This window comes from Athene cunicularia (assembly GCF_003259725.1).
Source record: "Athene cunicularia isolate RWA chromosome 9 unlocalized genomic scaffold, athCun1 chr9_part2, whole genome shotgun sequence".
Lineage (NCBI taxonomy): Eukaryota > Metazoa > Chordata > Aves > Strigiformes > Strigidae > Athene > Athene cunicularia.
This window is the reverse complement of record NW_020799111.1, coordinates 665686-679493: the sequence shown is the minus strand read 5'-3', so window position 1 is coordinate 679493 and position 13808 is coordinate 665686. Positions and strand designations below refer to the sequence as shown.

Below are 13808 nucleotides of genomic sequence, written 5' to 3'. Positions count from 1 at the left end.
GCAGTGAAGTTAAGCGTAGAAAATTGATTCTGCCTTCTCAGTCCCAGGTCTGTTATTGGTATCTTCTCTTTCCCCCTGCCCCTCCCTGGTTGCACTAATGTCTGTGGGGCTAGGCAGTGATACCTTGAAGCAATCTGATATAAAATAACTCAGTGTATCAACAGTGGAGAAGAGGGGAAACTGCATTGCAGGCAAGAGCTGGAACTGTTTCCATCAGTTCTGCTGCTGGAGAGATTGTGCACTGTGTGTCCCACAGTGTGAACCTTCCTTTCCTACCCACTCTTGCAGAGCTTTGCCTGTGAGCTGCCAGGCAGCTGTCAGCTCCTTCCTTTCTTCTCTGCTCAGCTCTAAGGAAAGGAGTAACCTTACACTCATCATCTTTCTATCCAAAACAAAACTGGGAGCCCTAGGTTACCCTTTCCTTGCTTTTCTTACGCCAAGAGCAGCTCAGTCACCTCTCTAGTGAGGAAGCAAACATTGCATTTGGCTGCTGCAAGTTTATTTTTAAACCATCAAGAAACATGCTTCTCGAACAGGGTTTTGCCTGCTGGTATAGTGCAACCAGGAATGCTTATGCTCTCACCTAACTTTTTCTTTCTTGAGGTTTCATGTAGAAAAATATTAATCTTTTTATAACCTAGCAGCAAAAGAAGGATGTGAAATTTTTATTCCATCTTGCAGTTCCTAGTAGTTTGTTTTGTTCCAAGAAATTATGAGCCTGTCTGGTTTGGTTCGTTTCTCTGGCACGATGTGTTTTTAATTTCAGTTTTGTTTTGGTCTGTGAGCAGGAGGCAGAGAAAAAAAACTTGTTAAAGAAATGAGTGTCCCTGCATGTGGCTCTTTCTCGCTTCATTCCTCTCCCCTCTTTTCCCCCTTCTTCCCAGCCCAAATGAAAACAGTGCTGTAGCACATGTGTCAGCTGTGCTGTGGTGACTGAAAGGAACAGCACCAACCAGGATACAGCCTCTTCAGATCTTCATTCATGTTGAAGCACTTTGGAGGAACATGTTTTGCTGGCTGGAGGAACATGGCTGAAAGCATTAAGCAAGTTATGCCTGCAACAGCTTGTAGCAGTGAAGGTGTAAGCTAGTTGGGCTCTAATCTCAAAGAGCCTTTATCACATTTGCTTTACATGTTAAATCTGAAGTTCAAATTGCTTTTGACAAGATTGGCAAAAATGCCTGAAATCTGATTTCAAAATAAGTTGTTGAAATATGAAGGACAAAGAAAAAAAAAAATGCTTCAAAGGCTGTGGTTTGTGGCTTCCATGGGTGTTGCTTGGCCGTAATTTGCTTGTTGTGTTGCAAGGACTGCCATGAGTTTGAAGGCACAGAAGTGCGTGTAGACAGTGGAAGTCTTTCTGGGTAGAGAACTAAACAAAGCCAGCATGTTTCAAGCTGTAGCTTCTTGCTGCTTGTGGAGAAGTTTCCTTTGCATGTGCTCTTCATCTGACTCTGCTTTGTTTTGACATTTAATGTCTAATTGCAGTTAACAGTTACAGTCACAACCAGTACTCAGAAACAGAAGGCAGAATGAGGGCTGGGTTTCCCTGCCAGGTGCTGTTGACACATTTACTGTTGGGTCCTTCTTGTGATCCTTCGGAGGCCCAGAGAAGGATTTTGGGTCTTACAGATGATACATGTTCTAAGTTGATTGACCAGCTTCAACCTCACAGCATTCCCTACTGACGTAAAGAGGGCAAATAAAGGCTGTGCTGAACATTTCTGCATGTACTTTCACATTATTTTCATTAGTCTTTGATTTAAGGTCTGAGATTTTTCACATTTCTGATGTCCACGGACTGAAGTATGTTGCCCTTCCTGATAAATCAGCTAAGTTGACAACATCAATATTAAAAGAATGTGCATGTATGTGCCTTGTAAAATGTAGTTGTCTGTAAAAAGGCACCCAAAGGTACTATTGTTCCCAAGTAGATTTAAACAGCAATTTTGCATCAGCATACTTTCCAGAGCTTGCTAGATCTGCTGCCTTGCTATTATGGGAGAATAACACCTTTCATCTGTAAAGCACGTCTGTTGTTCACTGCTGCAAACAGCTTGTGTTTCACGTGGTCCACTACTTTCACAGATGCATTTTTTTAAAGACTACTGAATTTGTACACTCATCTGCACCAGCTTACACCAGCTTCCGCCTTTACTGGTGCTATGGTTTGTACCCTTGCAGAAAGTGGCAACTGGTTTTAGTATGTGTTTTAATAAGCCTCACTGCTGAAGGGCCTGATTTATCAAATACACAGTCTAGAAAACCTCCATGTAATTGTGTGCTTTGCTGTTTGATACATCTTTGAGCTATTGAAGGCTTTTTCATTAAGCATACTTGAGTTCTTGATGGCTAAGTGGAAATATTTCTTCAAAGAACTAGAAAGAAAAGCCAGCATCCTCAAAAATTAAAAGTCTGGTCTACATGCAGGATGTCTTTGAACGCAGCTGCCCTGTAGCAGAGGGCACGACATGCAGTTTGCAGCTTGTTCAGACAGCTAACGAGAGCCAGGTCTAACACTTGGAGGAGCTGGGATGCTGAGTCCTGGCTTTTTGAGTCTGTTCTTGCCAGGGCAACCAAGCTCATTCACAAGGCTTGAAGAGGAGCAAGGGCTTTCTGTTGGGGGCAAGACATCACTTGGGCTGCATTTCGTCACAGAGAGATGCATAAAATGTGGTTTGTGGTGTTTTTTTCTAAATCACATGAAGAAACAGATCACCTGTGTGGGAATGTCTGTCTGAGTGGGAAGATGCATGTTATTTCAGGAGCTTACCACTTTTTATCTCTTCTTAGCTTTTAGTAAATGTCACTACTTTCTTCTTGTTTAATCCCTTTTTAGTCAAACTAGTAAAAAATAGGTAGTCCTGTATTCCAGGAGGAGAAGGGGTAGCAGACGTGCTTTAGGTGGGTGAAGTGCAAAGTCTGTCCCGTAAAGACTGGGTGTGCCTTGTCTAGCTGTTGTAATAGATGTGAATGCAGCCTCTCTTCCCCCCACAATTTTCTATGTATTTATTTTAACAAATTATTTTCTATAAATTGAACAGCTACAGTTTTAAAGGCAAACCAACAGCCCAACAGTCATGTCTTTAGCCCTGTATTGGCCATCTACGTTGTTGGAAATACCTGCAGTTGCATGTTTGGAGTTGATAGAACACTTGTGACAACTGAGCTCTGTTGACTGACGTTCTACAGTCTTGCCAAGGTTTTCCCTGTCCGAGCCCAAGATCTTTCCGCAGTTTGGTTATACTCTGCTATCTGCTCCTTGAACCAGTGAGGTTAATGGATACCCTTTCTGTGATGGTGTACAGGATGACTTTTATTCCAGTCTCCTCTTGTCCATGAGGTGCTTAGTGTCTGTCCACTCCCAATAAATATAGCCATATGTATATACACACACAGACACACACACAGGTGTTTTTAATCGGAGAATGTGGCACTTAACATCAGTGCCTCAACTTGCCTCAGTTTTATCTTCGGTTGTTTTACATGGGTGTATTATGAGTGATTGCAGAAGTTTGGGATTTGGTCACTGTTTGATTACTGTGAGTGTCTGCAGTACAGAGAAAAGTGATTTTGTAACTGCTTGTTAAATGGTGCTGAGATGTTAAGGTATAGAAGGATAGATAGTAAAAGTACACGGAGCAGGGGAATGAGGTGCTATTTTATAGAACAGATTTATATGAAGAACATCTGGATAAAACTCAGCTCAGAGACATGGTGACTCATCAGAGACACCAGACTATAGGATAGATGACTTTTAGGAATAAAGCTGTTTCCTCTAATTGGTGAATTTACAGTTTCAAAATTATGACTTTGCCTGTTGGTTTTTATGGTAGTCACTTTCTTCTTCAATGATGGTGACTTCGTGTGGGAGGAGAGGATTAATTTGGAAGTTTTCAGCTCACCGTGCTGGGAGGGACCAAACTCAAGGAAACCTCTGATCTATATACACAACTGCTGCATTTTTTTATAAATATATGTAAATGTCCTATTGTAATATTTGATCCTGGAAATAAAACAAACTGTTTTCAGTAGCTTTCTTCATCTCTTGGTTTTTGGGTTTGGGATTTTTTTGTTGTTGTTTTAGTTCTAATGAAAGTCTGTCCCTGCATTATTTGGAGAGTTTCTGAGGTTTTTCCTTAAGGTCACTGGATTAGAAGGGAAGGAAAGAAAATCAAGCTGACTTCTCTATCTGTGTGTATCCTGACTTTTTAGTAAAACTGTCAGATTGTGTGCTTTTCTTTTTCCTTTGCCTCCTGGTCTGTGAATTGGCAGGATAGGTCCAGGTGCCACAGCTTCTGTTGAACCTCTGGGAAGTTTATGATTTTCTTATCCTGGCTGTAGCAGCTTTTGTTGTTGGTATTGACTCTCTTTACAAAATAAGTAGCAGAAGCTGCAGGTCAGCTGAAGAAGTCCAAATGTGTGTCATTTCAGATAATAGGTCTGAGTCTGCCCAGCCAGCAAGGACAGGGCTTGCCTAAATTTGAAGCCTGTTTGCAATATGGTGTCTGATAATAAATACAGTAATAATAAATAAATAATAAATACTGAGTCACTGACTTCAGTGGAAAACATCCAGTTCCTGCTGATAAGGAATTGTTGATTAGTGAGCTGCTTGCATAGCCCAAGAAAGCTTCAGCCCATTCTAGAGGTTACAAAGTCTTGAAGCAAGACAACCTTTTGGCACCTTGATAGAAATATACCCATATGAAAATGAATAAAAAGAGGTCGGGCTAGAATTTTCCATCCTTCTAATGGAAAAGCAGACAAGATATGGTTTTCTATTCTGAACCGTCAATGTCCTCATACAGGTGTTGTCAAGAGCCTCTTAACTTCTGCAATTGTCTTCTGGGCTCCTTGGGGCGTTCCTGTAATGGCCTCACATGAAATGTCGATAAGCAGAGTCCCTTCTGGACAGGTATTGAGCGGGGATACTTAAGCAGCTGATCTCAGGTCGTCATCATGTTCCTGACTGTCGATAGGTCTCCACTTAAACAGTAACTGCAGTCACTGCCCCAGTTCTTGCACTGTTTGAACTCTCCAAAAAGTTATGGAATAGGGTGCCAACAGTCACACTAAAACCTTCAACCAGTGTTCATCGTTGACTCATTTCCAGCAGGCCTTGGAGAGGAGAGCAAATGCCCTCAGCTTGGCTTACCCAACCCCAAAGCTTTCTCAAGGGAGGTTGTCCAAGGTCAGTGGTTAAGATCCTTCTGGGGTGCACTGACCTGAAAGACCCCCCAGGAGAAGGCTGTTGCTCTGGCCACCTTTCCAGGGGGATCCTGGAAATGGCTCTCTTCAAGTTCTGGCACGTGCACCTCTCCTTGTCACTGTGTTAACTGGACAACCCCAGTTTCTGTGAGGAAGGCTGGCTTGTGCACTGGAAGACTGGAAAACAGCCTGATCTCTTCATGCCGCTTAGGAAAATATTTCCCCTTCCAAGTGAGTAGGAAACACTTTTTCATCACAGTCTGCAGGTCAAACTCAACTTACAGGATAAACTCAATATGCTTCTTGGTTTTGATTTATTTATTCTTCCTTTCTGCAGACTCCTTACAACTTTTAACTGGGTTGGTTTATCTCATCTGACCTCAAGCTGTGCCAGGGCAGGTCAGGCTGGCTCTGAGGAAGGATTTCTTTGCAGAAGGGGCTGTTGGGCGTTGGAATGGGCTGCCCGGGGCAGGGGGGGAGTCCCCATCCCTGGAGGGGTTGAAGAGTCGGGCTGACCCAGCGCTGAGGGATCTGGTGGAGTTGGGGACGGTCAGGGTGAGGGTCATGGTTGGGCTGGAAGAGCTCCAAGGGCTTTTCCAACCCAGATGATTCTGTGATGTATTAAATCAGGTGAAATTTATAAGGAAACTAAAGCAAATGCCCTATTGTCTAGCAGGATCTTGTTGGTATTTCTTCAGTCTGAGTTCTAGCCACAAACTCTGTGCAGGGCTTGTCTAAGGGGATCACTGTTGGCAGCAAATGTGCCCACACCCGAGTCTGGAGAAGTCTTGGCTAGAGGCAGAAATAGATTTGCAGATGCTATGGAGAGGAGCGTGAGAGACCACTGAATGGTGCTGGGAATCCTCTGGACAGGACCGAGGGGGAGGTTGGTTTGGCACAGAATGGTTCAGTCTCACCAATTCAAACCCGACTCAGCCTCTTCGATACTCCTTGAAGCCAAACTGCTTTTGAAACCCAACCTGTCATGCAATTTCCACAGCCCAGAGGAGTTTGGAGAAGCAAAGAGGGGGAGCGTGGTTAAGAGTGTGGACTCTGTGGTTAGAAAAAGCTCACTGATCTTAAAGTTCAGAGCCATTGCTGAATGTGACATGCAGACCATGGACTGGAGAGGCAGAGCCCTCTGTGATGGGATAAAGCAACACAAAACAACCCTGATAAATGTATCCAGAGTCTCCAGCTGTGATCTGGTGTCAGAAGAGGAGTCAGCAGGAGCACCTTGCCGAGCCAGAATCGCTTTGCGTGGGACCACATTTGGCAGCACTGTGGCTGGGTAACTCAGCAGAAAATTACTTGCCTGTAATTGTTGTGCTGGCACTTTCTTAACTAAGTTCTTGTGTGAGAAAGGGAGGCGTGCAGCCACTCATGGTTCTCGGGAAGGTGCACAGGGCTAAAATTAGCCTATTATTATTACTATTACGGATTTGGGCCGAAGTGGGTGATGCTTCATCCTGAACGGCATGGGATTTTCTGTGGGAGGCGATTGACCAGATCATGTGTGTGGCAACGTAGGAAGCTCAGATTGCTGTGACGTAGAAAAGGGCACAAGATGAAGTTGCAACACAATTTTTTCCAGCAGAGTGAAAAATGCTTCCTCTCTTAAGATAAAAAAAAAAAAAAAGGAAAAATTGGATTATTCTCAACAGTCTGCTGTCCTACGTGTTTCGCCATTGCTGCTGTGTTTTTCAGAGACCAGTTTGTCTTATTTAAGAATAAAACAGGGATATACATGCTGTTGCAAACTGATTTTCCTTTCAGAGGAACTATCATTATTCAGATCATCTGTTCCTCTCAGTGTATTTTTCCTAGGAAAACAGAATTGGCTAATGTAACTCAGCCTCACCTGTTCATCTTTTTCTATGTGGCACTCAATGGCTCCAGCTCCATTTTCTGTTTCTTCCAACAAACAGTGGCATGCTGCAATTGGAGCAGGGTTTATGTTCTCAGCAGCCCTGTACTCATTGATTTGACAGCAGGAGAAGCCACTTTGAAATGTGTTGGCAAACGCTACTCGTGTGTGCTACCCTAGGTAGAGCAAGTTGAGTTATAAAACAAAAGTTGACACTCTAGGTGCTTTTTTTAATTTACTGTATTGGAGCAAGACTGTATCAGGGCTATAAAATATCTGCACTTACGCTTTGTCTCCTGTGGCTGTTGCAGATGAGGAAGCCCATGTTCCAGGCAGCTGATGTGCCTAAGGTCCTCATGATGAACGCACGAGGAATATGAACCTTCTCCAAATTCTTCTTTGAGAGGATTCTTCCTTTTGCCTGCATAGCCCATGAGCAATTCTCCTCTGTGCTGCCTGCAACTCCTCTGCCAGAAAAGCTGCCTATTTTTGCCATTTTTTTTCTACTACAGCTTTCCTGTCTCCTGTTCTCAGACACAGAGGTTGTGTATTTCCAGTCCTGTTCCCACCTTGGATCTGCTACTATCAGACCTCTCTGGGATCACAAGAGGAGCTTCCCCATTGCACGCTGTCTGCCAGCCATGGTCACCCTGGATAGGACTTTGAAATGCTGGTGTCTGATAACTTGCAGTAATTAAGATACCCAAAAATAACCTTTCTCTCTCCAAGTTATCACCAAGGTGTAAGATATATATGGAATGGGGGTATGCTCAACACCTGGGGGAAAAGCTGGGCTGTCTGCAAGGAAGCAAAGGGCAGGAGATGGCAACCAGCTGAGACATGAGTATATTTATTTAGAAGCTTTTATTAAAATATTAGTGTGCTCCCTCCTGCAGGTAAAAGTAAGAAGAGGCAAACCTGAACTGTTCAGCATTCACAAAAAAAGCTCTTGCACAATGAGGGAAATAAGGTGAAACATGGTGGAAGAAGCCCTTGGTAGAGGATGTGGACTCATGGTGACATTTGGAGTGGGCTACAGAGGAGACAGGAAAACGTTCTCCCTACACAGTCATTGGAGGTTGTTCCAGGAGAAATGGTGTTTGCTACTTGGGCAATAGTCAGGGTATTTCGAGCAGACGTGGTAGAAGCCTTAAAATCTGAAGTTGTGGATGTTTTGGTGGGCTCGCGGCTTCTGGCAGTGAAAGGGGGCACAGTGGGGCAGATGGATGAGCCACAGTGGCGGCAGAGGCAGTCTCAGTCAGACAGGACAGTCATTCTTCCTTTTGAGCTGTCAGTCGTGTAGGAGAGGAAAGGATGTGGTGGGTGGACCTCGGGGCGAAGGAGGAAGACGTGGAGCATGTCATAAATAGTCACCCATGGGCGATGCCTCCGGGACGGCTCATCCGAGGAGTGGACGCTGCTGGCTCCACGTGGCACCGCTTCCAGGTAAGGCAGAAAGGTGGAGTGACAGGTTCCCTTGGATTTCCTTAAATCCCCTAGCTGTTGGCCATGGGGACATGCTGGCCAGGAAGGGAGTCTTTGTTTTGAGTGTCCTAACAGGGACTAGTTACGCTGCACGTTTGCTTTACCTCCCGTTACGGTTACGAGGGGTTTGTCTGAATGGCTGAGGTAAAGGAAAGCAGCTAATGCAAGCTTGCTTCTTGCTCAAGGGGAGTGTTGAGGGGCCAGTGAGCTGTGGAGAAGCGGGAAGGAGACCTCCTGCCTTCCACGGGGAGAGGGCAGTGCTGGAGGGGAAGAAGAGTCCTTGGAGAGGTGAAAGAGAGACGTACAGAAGACCACAAAAGCCCCTGGCTGGTGAGAGCAGCCCACACTGTGAGCTCCAGAGGAGCAAGAGCTCTCCTGAAAGATCCTCCGAAGTGGGGAGGTGGGACTCAGCACTGAATGCTCATGGCTCTGGGGGGACAGCCGTGCACAATCCCTGGAACGCAGCAGGGGCAAGAGGCCCTACATTCCTTCTAACAAAGGCAGGGAGGGCACAAAGCAGAGGGAGGGTGAAGCTCCAGGATAAGGTAGAGCTGATGGTCTACCTTGGGCTTCTTGTCTTGTATCCTCTCCGTGCAGAAAGGTTTTGCAGCCTTGTTCCTCCACGTTCAGTCCTCCTTGGCCCCCAGCAGCCTGCTGGGGCTGGCGTGGCTGGTCTCTAGCAAGTCACAGCAATGTGAAACCCCTTGGGCTGGTGCCCCCCGTCCTCTTGGGCTGTGCAGGGCCTGAGCTGCTCCTCCCCATCACTGACTCTGTGCACGAGGCAGGCTGAGGCACCTCTTCCCATGGAAATAACCACATGGTGCCTCTTCACTTCTGCTTCTGCAAAACCAGAACAAGCCTGAAATAAATTAGCCAGTGTGAAAAGCAGCTCGATTCAGGCAGCTTGTGCAAAACAGGTTGGAAGCCACAGGGAAAGGGGAAAACTCATAAAACCAACCTAAAGCAAAAAATGAACACAGGGTAGAAGAAACCTGGGAAGCCAGGACAACAGCAAAACAGGTTGTTTTCGGTGGTCCCAGAGTGACTGATGAGCATCCCCCATCTTGAAGGTACAGAAGAGGGAGAGCTAATGTTTGACAAGGTATCACCTGGAGATGGGCAGGCACTTCCTGGGTGAATTGATAACTTAATAAAATGCCAGTGGATCTGGATGGCTTGTCTGAGGAGATGTGAGAACCTTTTCTTAAAGAACTTGAATTTGTTTCAGCATATATATATATATATATATATGAATATATATATATATATATATATATATGACTAGTGTGTGATGGGGATGAAGTTGCTGTTGGATTAGATTGGAGACTAATGTGCTTTCATAAGTCCTTGTCTAAGGATTTTGCCCCTTTCCTGGCTCCCTCCTGCTCGTTGTAAACACTCAAAGTCAAACCAAGCCGTGGAGGTTGGTCTCCTTCTGCAGTCACGTTTTGGAGGAGTTGACTCTGTGGGTTGCACAGGTTTCAAGGCTCAGTGCAGGACCTGCTCTTGTCTTAAACTCCCCTGCCCGTTTGACAAATACTAGCGGGTCTAAAGTTAGGCTTCACCATCTATGATAAAAAAAGGTCAACCTCAAGAAAACTGGCAGTGGTATACTGGTATTAACATGGAATTATTTTTAATATTTAATTAATTAGATGGTGTGGGGAAAATAGGATTTCTATTGGAAACAACTCTTGAGTAAAAGCAGTGCCAGTGGGGTAGGCTGGGACACAAAAGCATCAACCAACGAACTCTTGTCTACCCACGGCTGTGAGATGGGTTTGGGGGGGGAGCTGTGGGGATCATGGGGCCGAAGGCAGCCCTTTCCTCTCCTCTTCCTCCCCATCCCTGTGCAGAGCGGCGATGTGTGTGGGGAAGTGCAGCCGGATTGTGGGTCCCTGCCTGCTGGTGCTGGGCACACTCTCCATGGCAGCCAACATCCTCCTCCTCTTCCCCAGTGGGACATGGAAGTACCTGGTGGAGGGGCACATCAGCAAACACACCAAGGTCCTGCCGGGGGTCTGGGGAGGCGGCATCATGGTGAGTACCACGGTTTGTGCCGTGTCCCTCCTCAAGTGCCTGCAGAGCAGGGATGAAGGTGTGGAGGGGGTGGCTCGCCTTCATCCCCAGCACCTTTTTCCTCCCTGTAGGTGCTGCTGGCAGCGACCCACGTCACAGCAGTGGGGTGGCGATGCACCGGCTGCTCTGACTGCGGCACCCGTCACAACGTGAGGCAGCCCCAGGGCCCCCGTGCCAAAGCGCTCGCGAGTGGCGGGTGGTGGGATGTGGTGGGGGGGGTCGTGGCAGGGTGCCCCCTCTCCCAAGTGGGACGCTGCGTGGTGTCACTTCCCCAGAGGACAGGGCTTCCCGTGCTTGCTGGCGTGGGCTCTGCCCACCAGGCTCTGCGGGGCAGCTCCACTTCTGCCCAGCTCTAAACAACCCATCGACAGCTCCATCCCCAGCCTCGCCGCCCTGGGGCTGAAGGCCCTTGTAGTGAAGGGGAGGGGAGATTTGCCCCTTACCAAACTCTGCTGATAACGTGCAGCCAAGTTTTGGACCCTCTCTGACTTTCAGTGTCCCCCTCTGCCCTCCCTGGGTGCTGCCCACAGGCTTTCATCTCCGCCGTGCTCTCCAAGCTGGCAGTCCTGGGCGCTGCTGCCTGCTTCGTCTTCTCTGGGCTGGGTTTGACCGATGGACCCCTCTGCTTCTACAACGCCTCCAAGCATGGCCACGGGCATGGCACCCTCTGGGGTTACCCCTTCCGGGATGCCAGCGACCAGGAGCCTGAAGCCAGGTGAGGCAGCAGGGTTGAGTCTCCGGTGCCACCTCGTCAGCTTATTGCTAATTAAGTCAGTGTTATTTATGGTGGGTGGGCTTACTGGTGGTGATGCAAGACCCCAGTAGTTCAAGACGTCTTCACCTTCCATGACTTTCTATGTGTCATGTTCCCATCCCCATCACCCTGTTGACGCAGCTCATCCTCAGGATGAAAGACAGGGAGTCTGGGGCACAACTCCATGACGGAAAGCAATGTGATTCCTGACCTGCCACGGGGCAGCATCTTGCATCTCCTCCTCTCCCCATTGTGCAGGGTAGAGAACTACCTGTTTGATCGTCGCGTCTGGAGCATCTGCCTGGAGCCGAAGGGTGCTGTGGTTTGGAATGGCATCCTCTTCTTCCTCCTGCTGCTCATCAGTGCTGCCGAGATGGTGCTGGCCTCCCTCCAGGTCCTCAACGGCTGCCTTGGGTGCCTCTGTGGCTATTGTGAGGGCAAGTAGGAACCTGTGATGGTGCCAGGAGGCTGGACTTAGAGGAGGTATCATCCCAGGGTGTCCCTTGCCCAGTGGCAAATGCCGTGGTGGGGATATGGCAGGAACCATGGTACCAGCCCAGTGCAAGGCCCTTGTGCAAGATGGACAGAAAGGCCCATGGTGGACAGACGCCCCAGCCCACATGAGATGTCAAAGCAATGTGTGTGTGGTTAGTGTGCAAAGGGCTGCCTCCATGCAGCCTCTGGTCTCCACCTGGGTGATACCTCTTCTTCCTCCCTGGAGCTCCTTGGGGCTGGCACTATCCGGGGTTGGAAATCAGTCCAGAGAGTGATGGAGGTGAGGACCTGGCTCCTGGCATCCCAGCACAAGCCCTGTGGCTTCCCCAGCCCCTTCTCATCAGCTACCACCTGCCTGAGTGCAAAATGTGACATGATGGTATTAGTAGAGATAAGAGCTGGAACACTAACTTATTTTCTTTAATCAGTCTGTGTTTAGAGCAGCTTGTGCTGGTGTTTGTCTCCCACCTGGGGCAGGAGAGGTGAAGGAGAGCAGAGGAGCCCAGCTGGGTTCCAGCTGGGGCTGTGGGACTTGTATGGAGTTGTGCTGGGGGACACAGTGCTGGAATTGAGGTGCAGCCCCCACAAAGTTCACCCATACATACACAGGCCTGTTTGCAGCAAATGTTGAGAGCAGCTGCTCATCCTCACCAGCCCAGGTCCCCCATTGCACCACCCCCTCACAGGGAGTGTCACCAGCTGCCAGCGCATCCCCCACCCCTGTGCCCTCCTTCCCTAAAACTTTACAGGGACTGGGTGTGGGTACAGACCCTGAACCTGCTTGTGTGGGGAGGATGTTTGCCCCAGAACTGATAAGGCTTAGAGGAAAGTCACCATGTCCATGGTAGCTTAATAAAAAAAGCAATCAGCCAGCAACTAAGCACCACACAGCTGCTCCCGCACCTTTCCCCCCAGCAGGGTAGGGGAAGAGAATTGGAAGGGTAAAAGTAAGAAAACTCATAGGTTGAGATAAGGACAATTTAATAATGGAAATAAAATAAATCAATTGTAATGAAACAGAAAATAACAGAGAGAAATAAAACCCGAGAAGGACAAGTGATGCAAATGAAAACAGTTGCTCACCACCAACTGCCCGAGGCCCAGCCAGTCCCTGAGCAGTGGATCCCAGCCAGGCTCCCCCCTAGTTTTATTGCTGAGCATGATGTCATTATGGTCTGGAATATCCCTTTGGTCAGTTGGGGTCCTAGCTCCGTCCCCTCACAACTCCTTAGGCACCCCCAGACTACTCACTGCTGGGGTGAGGTGAGAGGCAGAAAAGGCCTTGACTCTGTGTAAGCACTGCTCGGCAGTAACTAAAACATCCCTGGGGTTATTAACACTTATTTTCGGCACAAATCCAAACCATAGCCCCATACCAGCTATTGTGAAGAAAATTAACTCTATCCCAGCCAAAAGCAGCACAGAGGTTTCTGAGAGACCGCTGAGAAAAAGAGGAATTGGCTTGAACAGGATCATTAAAAAGAAGCAATTAAAAAAAAATAGCATAAATAATTATGACCATAGGAGGAATACCCTTGGAGCAGGGTGGTAGTACCAGCTGGAGCTCAAGAGTCCCCAGCGCAGCACCTGGCACACACAGGTGACATGATGTGCCCCTGGCTGCCTCCTCCCCACATCGCTGTGTTGCTGCCCATTATGTATTTCATGGGGTAGCTCATGTGGTTGGAAAGAAGGATGGTGCTGGGCTGGTGGTACAAGACTTCATGCCCAACTAACTATATAATTTAAAAAATAGCAATGAAAATGAGATAAAACCCAGTTTTGGGATGATAGCGTGTGCCTTCTGTGTGATGTGGCCATGCAGGGCGGTGGCAGGACCCCGGCCTGTGAGCATCCCAATGCCCTGGTCTCTGGATTGGCGCCTGGGGGTCTGGCGCTGGGGGGCAAAGGGGGGGG

General features: G+C 47.7%; 2 protein-coding genes across 2 annotated transcripts in view; one reads left to right on the top strand and one right to left on the bottom strand.

Annotated features, from left to right (window-relative positions):
* Positions 1–8425: 8425 nt before the first annotated feature.
* TM4SF19 (transmembrane 4 L six family member 19) lies at positions 8426–12219 on the top strand. The gene is made up of 5 exons (XM_026855515.1): positions 8426–8524; positions 10420–10603; positions 10714–10791; positions 11173–11357; positions 11655–12219. The coding sequence occupies exons 2-5, from the start codon at positions 10427–10429 to the stop codon at positions 11839–11841; spliced, it is 627 nt and encodes a 208-aa protein (XP_026711316.1). The 5' UTR covers positions 8426–8524; positions 10420–10426; the 3' UTR covers positions 11842–12219.
* Positions 12220–12953: 734 nt separating this feature from the next.
* Positions 12954–13808, bottom strand: part of NEU4 (neuraminidase 4) — a 3053-nt gene continuing 2198 nt past the window's right edge. The window contains exon 4 of the mRNA XM_026855506.1: positions 12954–13805. The gene's annotated coding sequence lies outside the window, so the exon portion shown is untranslated. The remainder of the gene's footprint in view (positions 13806–13808) is intronic.